The 10,947-nt window shown below is 36.4% G+C and overlaps 1 protein-coding gene across 4 annotated transcripts in view; it reads left to right on the top strand.

Annotated features, from left to right (window-relative positions):
- The window catches only part of ITSN2 (intersectin 2), a 126,374-nt gene that overhangs the window by 20,386 nt on the left and 95,041 nt on the right, over positions 1-10,947 (top strand). For 3 of the 4 annotated variants that reach the window (XM_010840557.1, XM_010840561.1, XM_010840560.1), the window contains exon 2: positions 8,469-8,532. In XM_010840557.1, coding sequence (XP_010838859.1) covers positions 8,502-8,532 — 31 coding nt within the window. In that variant the 5' untranslated portion in view covers positions 8,469-8,501. Of the gene's footprint in view, positions 1-8,468; positions 8,533-9,625; positions 9,655-10,947 lie in introns of those variants that run through there. The other variant, XM_010840559.1, reaches the window with a different exon arrangement.

Raw genomic sequence — 10,947 nt, 5'->3', positions numbered from 1 at the left:
TCCACTTTCTCTGGACCCAGACTTGTTAGGTAACCTCCTTTCCTTTTCCCTTTTCAAAATTAAATCTCTCCTTCTTCTTAAAGTGGTTTTGTTCTCCTGTCTAAAAAGTAAAGACTTATAACCTCTATTCTTTCCTAAAGCTTATCTCTCCTCCTACCCTTTTTCTCCCTTCTTGTAACAACACATACTTGTTGAGTCACCTACACTTCACCTCCAGATTATTGCTTCAGCTTGCCTTTAACAGTCAGCTTACCATCCTGGAACTGTCTTCACAAGAGATTGCCAAAACTAATGGCTTAGTTTTGACTTATGTGACATTTGGCAGTATGACCATCATCCTCTTGAAACTCTTATCTCTGTATCCCAATTTCTCTCCTTTTTCTCAGCCTCTGTTTTGATTGATCTTCTCCTGTTTCCTGTACATACTTTTTATGGGTAATGTCATTCACTGACATGTTGACAACTACTCCCAAGCCTTAAAGACTACCAAAACTGGGTTTCTGCCTTAAACAGAATTCTTAACTGTTTCTAACATGTTCCACCTAAGTGTCTTTGCAGGTGTGTCAGATTAGATGTGCTCAAAATGGAACATTTTGTTGCTTACCTCACAAATTTATTATCCAGATCCCTGTTTTCTCAGAGCTTCTGTTGGTTAATATTATCACTTTGCAGTTGCTCAAGGTAGAAACTCATCTGTGATGCTTTTCTTTCATCATCCACATTAGCTGATCAGAAAATCCTGTCTCTTCTGCCTCTACACAAGTTCAGATTTTCACCATCTGGACTATACTAGGGACAATGTCCCTGCCTCAAGATATTCAAATGCAGTTCAGTTTATGTATTATTTGTCAGAATTCTTTCTCTCTGCCCTTAAAAGACCAGGTTCTTCTCTTGTTTCTTATATATGCTTACCCTGGATAATGTCCTTCATGGACATGGCAACAACTTCCCAATCCCTGAGGACTACCAAATCTGGGTCTCTAGGTTGGATACATACTGTGTTTTGTTTGTTTGAGAGGCTGCAGCATGCAGGATCTCAGTTCCCTGACCAGGTATCAAACCTGTACCCCTTGCATTGGAATCACAGAGTCTTAACCCCTGGACCACCAGGAAAGTCCTATATGCTATGTTTTAAATATTGACTCTCTGTGACTTGTGTAGTGAAGTTCAAAATCAATAACATGACATACTTTGTTCCTTAAGTTGAGATCTTGGCAAGTTACTTCATGTCTTTGACCTCTTTTTAATTGTTTCTAAATAAAGGGAATGGAATTCGGTATGTGTTTAACTCTTTTTTTTAATCATGAGATAATATAGAGAAACCTCAATATGTAAAACACAAAAAACAGAGCTGCTTTCATTAAAATTGGTATCTTCAGCAGCTCTGCTGTATCTCCTTGAAATTTCTAGAACTCTAAGGTGCATGATTTGAAACTATTGAGTTTCAAGAATGAGTTCTTTGAAATCACATCACTCTCAGATTATATATACTCTCTGAGTCAGAAAGGCTCTGCTCTTTTACTGGCTGTGTTGTTTCCTTCTTTAGCAAGTCCTCTTAGATTCAAATACGTCTCCTTTCTTTGTAATAGTGCCTAGCAACAGACCTGTACAATGTATTTTACTATGAGGGCACCATTAAACCCACTTACTTTAACACTGACCTCATGTTAGATAATTCTGTGTGTGTGTATGTGTGTGTGTTGGCTGCACTGTGCGGCTTGCAGTATCTTACAATGAATTGAGGATCTCAGCAGTGAAAGCCTGGAATCCTAACCACTGGACTGCCAGGGAGTCCCCTAGATAATTCTTATACAAAAATTGCTTTCTTTGTGATATGTACGGTACTTTGATTTACCTCCCAAGTAGTGTTAGTTCTATCTTCTTGATTCTCATAGCATTCTTCATATCCTTTTATTATAGTTCATTGTTCATATTTGAATGAATAAATATATGGATGAAAGAAAGAATGAGTGAATAGATGGGGAACAGGTGTGGAGAATTTATATACCCTGTAAATTTCATCTTACTGCAGGAACTATAAAGAAGTAGGTATTTTGCTCTAATCATTCTTGCATGGAACTGACCTTGATCTCCTTGCAAATCAGATGTGGAAAGAACATTTTCCCCAACTAATCAGCAAGTTTAGAGAGTTCCCTTTTATGTGTGTAGCACGTGAAGTGGAGGAGGCACTAGAGAAAGATTATATGATATGCCTTCAGGAACTTGATGATCTTGCTTTTGAATGTCAGACCTTCAGTCAAATCTATACTAATCAACATGATTCAAAGTATAGTTGAGAAACCCAAGGCTTTCTCTTCATTCCAATAAAAAGCCTTTAGAATTCAATGGGAAGTAAACCTTTATCTCTAAAAGTATACATACAAGCAGAAGAAAAATTACAGAAGGTCCATATTACAAAGGATAGTTTTGTCTAAGATCCATAGCTCTGATGCCTGTAGGGTTTCAGGGAAGTAGTTTGAAACCGCTTTTTGCCTTCTTACCAGTTTCTCTTCTGTATATGTTTTCAATTCAGTATTAATCTTCTCCATGCCTCCCTTGCTTTTTTATTTTTTTCCGTATCTCAACCATCTTATTCATTTACCCAGTTTATTTGTTTAGCAAATAGTTATTGAGCATTCTCTCTGGGAGATCTGGTTTAGGCAGTAAGCATAGAGGTAAATAAAAAAAGGTCTCTGTCCAGAACAAGTGAAACAGGCAAACGTGAAATTGGGATACAGTATGATTAAGTTACCGTGGGATGAACAGGTGTTATGAGCATACCTAAGAGATGATGACTGACTGCCTGAGGACAGAAATCTTCCAAAGAAGAGGTGACATACGAGTTGGGGGTTGAAGAATGAGAAGTGTGGTGAATGTGACAGAGGGGAACAGTTTTTTAACAGAGGAATAGGAGAGTGAAAAAAGCCCCTCTGATAAAGGAAAGGTTGGTATAGTTAGGACATCTGAATCTAGGGGATGTGTCTAGCGGTGAATGTGATAAAGTAGATTGGGGTGGGATTTTGAAGGGTGCCGTATTTCATTCTATGAAGTTTGGACTTTAACTTGTAATCAGTAGGGGAGTTTAAGCAGGAGAAGGGCATTAGTGGTTGTTGTCGGGGTGGGGTGGGAACTAGCAGCTCTGTGGAAGTCAGGAAGACCATTTTAGGAGGTTCATGCCCTGATTCATGTAATGACCCACTTACTAAGTCACAATTTCCCAGGGATAGGCCTGGGAATCTTAGAACTAGAAAGTATCCGAGGTGATAGAATCAGGCAAATTGGGATGCTTAAAAACAAAGCATTGGACATAAGAAAGGTGCTGTCTGGGACCAGTTTTGCTACTGACTAGCTATATGAGCTCATGGAAATCTTCTCGTTTTTTCGTCTTGCAAGTTGAGGGTTTTACACTAATTACTGTAATTGTTTCCTTCTATAATTCTGTGCTTTTAAACAAGTCCAACCTTAATTGAACTACTTTTTACTTATAATGGCTATAATTTTTTTTTCTTCTGTGTCTTATTGACCCTTTGAAGAAGACGGATTGCCTACTCCTATTCAAGTATTTCTGCTTTTCTCTGCTTTAGTATGAATATATATTTCCCACATACTCCAAATGGTGTTTGGATTATGTTAAACTGAAGCAGTGGTTTTTGCATTATGTCTGTTATCTGCCACACATTTTCTTGGTTTCTAAAAAGGAAACAATGCCAGTTCTCCACTTACTATGAGCAGGAAAATCTGCACGTAAATATTCTGAAACCATTGATAATTAACACAGTGTTCAAATTATATGATAGATGCAAACTGCCAAGATTGCCCATCATTACATGTTACCCGTTTTGAAGAGTAGAGAGTGATGTTTATTGGATGCTGACTTCAGTCATACATGCCTGAAGCAGACATCAGGCCTGTAACTGGGGAGACGCTGATCACCCTTTCTTCCTCTCAAAGGGTTATACCAAGAGGGAAGAAATAATAAGCATTCCCTAGTTTATGCATGTGATTGATGTAGGCCTGAGTGTTAGAAGGCGTCTCTGGCTGGCTTGTTTTTCTTCTTTCTTTTATTGTAAATGTAGCAAGAATGAGTTGATCTGGTACGTGCAGGAACCTGTGACCCACCCAGCATTAATTATTATACCCATTTAAGAGAGGAAAAGGCAGATGAAGTCCATGGAAAGTTCATGGACTTTAGAACTAAACAGGTTTCATCACTTACTGGCTACACCTCTTAACTGAATTTTGGCAAGTAATTTAATCATCCCATTTCTTCATGTGTGAAATGGGCACAGTATCATCTGTCCTGCAGGGATGTTGTGAGGTTTGCCAGTATTATCAAAGGTGCCTAGCTTTGTCTGGCTGGCACCTAGTAAAGAAACTCCTATGTGTGAGGCTCCTTGTACAGAACCTGAAATATTTTAGATTCTCAATGACTATTGAGCATGAGAAATAGATAATAAAGTATACTGAATTTGTAGTAAGCATTTAGTAAATGGTAACTATTATGATTACAAAAAGTAAAACTGTTGATTTTTTATAAATGCTGGAGAGGGTGTGGAGAAAAGGGAACCCTCTTGCACTGTTGGTGGGAATGCAAACTAGTACAGTCACTATGGAGAACAGTGTGGAGATTCCTTAAAAAACTGGAAATAGAACTGCCATGTGACCCAGCAATCCCACTGCTGGGCATACACACTGAGGAAACCAGAATCGAAAGAGTCATGTGTACCCTAGTGTTCATTGCAGCACTGTTTATAATAGCCAGGACATGGAAGCAACCTAGATGCCCATCAGCAGATGAATGGATAAGAAAGCTGTGGTACATATACACAATGGAGTATTACTCAGACATTAAAAAAATACATTTGAATCAGTTCTAATGAGGTGGATGAAACTGGAGCCTATTATACAGAGTGAAGTAAGCCAGAAAGAAAAGCACCAATACAGTATACTAACGCATGTATATGGAATTTAGAAAGAAGGTAACGATAACCCTGTATGCGAGACAGCAAAGAGACACAGATGTATTGAACAGTCTTTTGGACTCTGTGGGAGAGGGCGAGGTCGGGATGATATGGGAGAATGGCATTGAGATATGTAAAATATCATATGTGAAACGAATCACCAGTCCCGGTTTGATGCATGATACAGGGTGCTTGGGGCTGGTGCACTGGGATGACCCAGAGGGAGAGGATGGGGAGGGAGGTGGGAGGGGGGGTTCAGGATGGGGAACACATGTACACTCATGGCGGATTCAAGTCAATGTATGGCAAAACGAATACAATATTGTAAAATAAATAATTAAAAATAAAAAATAAAAGCATACACAAGATTTTAAAAAATCAAATGTATTTGTTGCATTTTTCAAAGTTTTAATTACTATTTCTCTGCAAATATAGATTATGCAGTAATTATTCTACACAGGTCAGAGAGAATTAGTATAAACCTAACAAATATGAAATAGTAGGCTTTAGAAGCTTAATGATTCTGTGGATGGACCTGGAGAATATTATACTAAGTGAAGTCAGTCAGGCAGAGAAAGGCAAACACTGTATGATACCACTTATATGTGGAATCTAAAAAAATAATACAAATCTATATACAAAACAAATAGACTCACAGACACAGAAAGCAAACTTTCAGTTACCAAAGTGGAAAGGGAGGAGGTAGGGATAAATCAGGAGTATGGGATTAACAGATATAAACTGCTATACATAAAAAAGATAAGCAGCAAGGATTTAGTGTATATATATGTTCAATATCTTATAATAAACTATTAAAAGAAAATAATCTGAAATATATATACACACATATATAACTTTAAAAGATGTCATCTGAACAATCTATATATAGTTGGGCAAACATGATATTTTGTATTAAAATTCCTGAATATAGCATATATAAAGTTAAAAAAAAAAGCTTATTGGTTCCAGCAAATGATGCCACTGTATTCAGATTTTACCACAGTCAATCAGATGTTATATACATACATATAATAATGTGATACCTGCATGCACAGGTGGTTAACCCCCATGTACCAGGTGAAGAATATTCTGTAATACCAGTACCTTTCGCTTCCCTAAGGGGATTTGCCTGCCCTCCTTGCCCTTCACATTATTTGATTCACTTTTTGGTTTTATTTCAGGATTATACTTGTGATTATTGAGCATCTGTTATATTCAGAGTACATGATGACTCGCCAGATGTCCTAGATAGATGATCTATAAACTTTTACACCTAGATCTAACTGATTAAGGCTTCATGGCTATGGGATCCTATACCTTCTTTGTCTTTTGTAAGCCTGTGCTTTTCCTTTTTTTATTTTCCATTTTTATGCAGTTATAAAATGCATCGTAGGTAATGCTTTTGGAGGATTTCTGCCACATATAAAAATTTTCTCACAGAGACTTAATAAAAATAGGGGCCCTAGCTACTGTGTATCTATCAATAGTTTCTTTGCAAGATTTGGCTTATTTTGGTTTAACATTACTTGTGATAATTTAAAATTGGGGAAGTGAAAGTGTTCTACTTATTTGTAGAATTTCTATATCTGGAGATGTTGTAGTCAAAACTTGATTTATGAAACTTCCTTCTGTTGACTTTATTTAGCTCCTGACACCACGCTTCATCCAGTCACAAACTATAATTCTGGGAGTCCATGGTCTCATATCTCATAGAAGTTCTATCTATTGTAAACACTTTGTTGGTCCTCTAGTTTATTCCCGCTCCTCCCTTCCCCTCTCTTCCTGCTGCAGCCTTTTCTTCACAATTGACTGTCTTAAGTGAAATAGGACTCTATCCCTCCTTAAAACCTGTTAAGACTTGTCAGACATAGGTTCAAGTCCAAAATTCTTAACTTTACAGCTAAAACTAATTCTTACTCACCTATGAAGCTCAACACAGTACCTCCTTTAGGAGTTCTTGACCACCCCACCACAGTTTAGATAATCTTTTTCTGTATGGTAAGCAACTCCAAACCTAGAGTTCACATTACCTTTGAGAAAAGAGGGAAGAAAACCAACTTGTACATGAGTAAAGTTTCCTCCTACCTAAAAAGATTAAAGGTTCCAAGTTCCATTGCAGTGAAGCATACTAGCATCTAGAGAAAAAGAGTGTGCACTCTGAGAGGGAGGATGGTATATCGTGGCAACATACAGAAAAGTTAGGAGTCAGAAGACTAAAACTCATTGCATATTAATAAACTGGATTTTATATACCATTGTTTTGTTAGTGTGACTGCCTTTGTGGTTATACAGGTACTGTCATCTTTCCCTTGAGCACCATGCATTCACTGGGCTATGGTGCCTTGTAACACTTCTTGGCAGCTAGTCAACCAGCTCCTCTCGGAACACCTTCCACCACGATGCACACCTCTTTTTGCCTTCTTTATTCAGATGGCTTGTGCAAACATTTTTCCTCAGGCTTCTAAAAATACTAATATTTGAATGATTTGGTTAGATAGATGAGTTACTGAGCAGTCTTAATAAAGTAGTGTTTTCCTACAATGTTATAAACCATGGTTTTAATTAAGTGCATTACTGAATTTGCTAGGTCTTCACTCTCCCTAATTGGTCCTGCCCTCAAGATTTCCTGGAACAAATTTTGAATTTATTTGTAATAAGATGATGAATTCAGGGTTCAAAGTTATATTGTATTCTTCCTTCCTGGACACCCAGGAAACCATTTTTAAGTCATTTTAAAAACACCCACAATGTGTCAGGCAGTGTACTGGGTTATGTTTAACACTTAAAAAAATATAAACACATGCCAATTATTTTTACAGATGAGAAATCTGAGACTCTGTAAGATTAAATAACTCGTGATCACAGCTAGAAAAATAAAGTTGAGATTTGAACCCAGAGCTGTTAATTTCCAAATTCCCTTCTCTTCCTAGTGCAGAATATTTCCTTAGTACATTTGTTATGTGTAAATAAACATACATGTTTTAATAGTTACTTTTAGTCCATTTTTATAAACCTGTAGAACTGAATTAAACAGCTATGCTACATTTATTTTGGATATTTTTCTTGCTCGAGGTTTTTTTTGTTTTTGGGGGGGTTTATTTTTTGAAGGAGAAGAGTATTATGACTTCCCATGTTATTGTACACTTAATTTATAGAGTTGATTTCTCCGGAATAAATTCTTGGCTGGTTGTAGCAACCCTCCTCTTTCGCAAATTAGTTTCTACAAAATTGGTTTAATGCCAAAGGTTCTTTATTCGGTATTTACCATTAAATATGACTGATTTTCTGTTAAATGGTTTTATTTTAAAGGCAGCACCGTTACCCAACAAAATCTTCTGCTCTTCCCCAGCTGTAAATTCTGCCTGTTCAGCAGCAGCCAAAGCTCTGCACTGTTTGCTGTTGGAAGTGTGAGCTGAAGGGGCCAGGCATTCCTGGTGCTTAGCAGGTGCGCTAAGCTGTGATCTGCCCTTGCTGTATTATTAATGGCACCATGTTTTCATGTTACAGATGGCTGAGCGTTAGCAAGGAAAATTCAGGACCATGATGGCTCAGTTTCCCACAGCAATGAATGGTAAGTAGCTTCATGCTTGTGGTGAGATAAAGTGGTTATGAGATTTTGGGTAGAAGTTATAAAATATTCATTTAGATATTTTCCCTTAAATTTATAAATGCAAAATTTCAAGTATTCTTGTTTAAAGAATTTAGATAGTTTATATCAAAACACTGCGTGTGTCTTCTATTAGAATATTATGCAGTAAATCCCAAAGCTCAATACAAGCATGGTCTGCAGTATCATCTGGAGTGTGTGCTTGCCTTTGAGCAGTTAAGAGTAACCTAAACATCCATTGTGTTTAAAGCATAAAACTGGAAGACAGAAAGCATAGTGCCATAAGTGGAGAATATTAAAGATGTTTTTGATAGCATGAGATGATTGTAAAGTGATTAAACCAGTAAAGATTCATTTATTAATATACACATAAAATTAGTTTGTTTTCCCTTTTATAAAGGGTTATGTGTATACCTATACACACAGTTTCTTAATAGGAAACATTTTAGAGGACATGTTTAGGTTATTTCAATAATAAAAAGTTTTCAAGGTTTTTTTTCTGATTCAAGTTTTGTTTCTCAGATATATAGTACTCACCTTTAATAGGTGTTTTTTACTGTGTGTATCATTTATGATTGAGAAAATGCATTATGTTTTTAAATTACTAAGGTAATCAAAGATGCTGAGTTCTTAATTATGAGGTAGATTTTATTAGCTAATTATAAATATAAGAAAATAAAGAGTCCAGTCAATAATTCTTTTAACATTAGAACTGAAAACTGTAATTGAAAAGAACACTAGGGGAAAAAAGAGGGAAAAGCCACCAATAATTCCACAGCCTTCACATAGGATTGTGTTAATGTTACCAATTGATCAATTCCTTTTTTTTTTTTTTAAGTGTTTTCAATCATAGGGCCAAATCAGTACATTGTTAATAAAGAAAATATATGTTGTGTATCTTAAGACTCCAGATTGCTCTTGTGACATTTAGAAAAGTTTTAGAAAAATGAATTATTTTCATAAAAAGTAAAAATAAATTTTAATATGTGGTAGGATGCTGTCATTTAAGGATGGACTTGAGATAAGGGTTTTGTTGTTTTGTTTTTTGCCTTTTCAGATGTGAGCATTGCTCCTTCTCTGGAAATGGTATGGGATTATAAAGATTATTTGATGCTATGGACTATTTCTTAAAATGAATTTTTTTCCTTAATGAGTGTTAAATGTAAGTTTAGAATGAGAGTAATAATTATGGTAATAATGTGCTCTACTCAAATCTGAGAATTTCTATGCCACATACTAAAGAATTTGCTCTAAATACATTGTTTAGTTATAAACTTCAACCTACATGTTAAGCAGGCTTATAAACAAAATGAGCATAGTAGAAATCATTGTACACCTGGTCTTTCTTCATTGTTTTTTTCCATTCTCTGAACATTTACAGATCACTTTGTAGCTTATTCCATTATATGTAAAATATTGGAAACAAACAATATGTTCAATAATAGCAATGAAAAGAGATTATTTGAATAATTGTCTAAAATGTTGGACAATTAATTTAGGAATGCTCAGTTGCTGAAGTCATGTCCTACTCTTTGTGACCCATGGACTGTAGCCTGACTTTCTCCTCTGTCCAAGGGATTATCCAGGCAAGAAAATTGGAGTGGATTGCCATTTCCACCTCCAATTTAGGAAGAGTATATAAGAATAAAGATAGTAGTTTTCTAAACTTCTGAAGAGGTGATAGCTAATGCAGACTGTAGTACCTTCCTACTTACTTTATAAAGTAACTGAAGATTGAAGATAATCTTATATATATCTGAGTCCAGTTCAGGGTTTAAAATCTTATTGAAAGAAGCATCCATGTATAGCACAAACCTTCAAGAGCAGTGTTTTCTCCTTCAATACATTCTCAGTTATAGATTGGGTTAAACTTTTTTGATGCCCAGTAATGGAATTCCAGTTGAACTATTCCAAATCCTGAAAGATGATGCTGTGAAAGTGCTGCACTCAATATGCAAGCAAATTTGGAAAACTCAGCAGTGGCCACAGGACTGGAAAAGGTCAGTTTTCATTCCAGTCCCAAAGAAAGGCAATGCCAAAGAATGCTCAAACTACCGCAGAATTGCACTCATCTCACACGCTAGTAAAGTAATGCTCAAAATTCTCCAAGCCAGGCTTCAGCAATATGTGAACCGTGAACTTCCTGATGTTCAAGCTGGTTTTAGAAAAGGCAGAGGAACAAGACATCAAATTGCCAACATCCACTGGATCATGGAAAAAGCAAGAGAGTTCCAGAAAAACATCTATTTCTGCTTTATTGACTATGCCAAAGCCTTTGACTGTGTGGATCACAATAAACTGTGGAAAATTCTTCAAGAGATGAGAATACCAGACCACCTGACCTGCCTCTTGAGAAACCTGTATGCAGGTCAGGAAGCA

This window comes from Bison bison, unplaced genomic scaffold, assembly GCF_000754665.1.
Source record: "Bison bison bison isolate TAMUID 2011002044 unplaced genomic scaffold, Bison_UMD1.0 scf7180017864145, whole genome shotgun sequence".
Taxonomy (NCBI): domain Eukaryota; kingdom Metazoa; phylum Chordata; class Mammalia; order Artiodactyla; family Bovidae; genus Bison; species Bison bison.
This window is presented reverse-complemented; position numbering and strand designations above follow the sequence as displayed.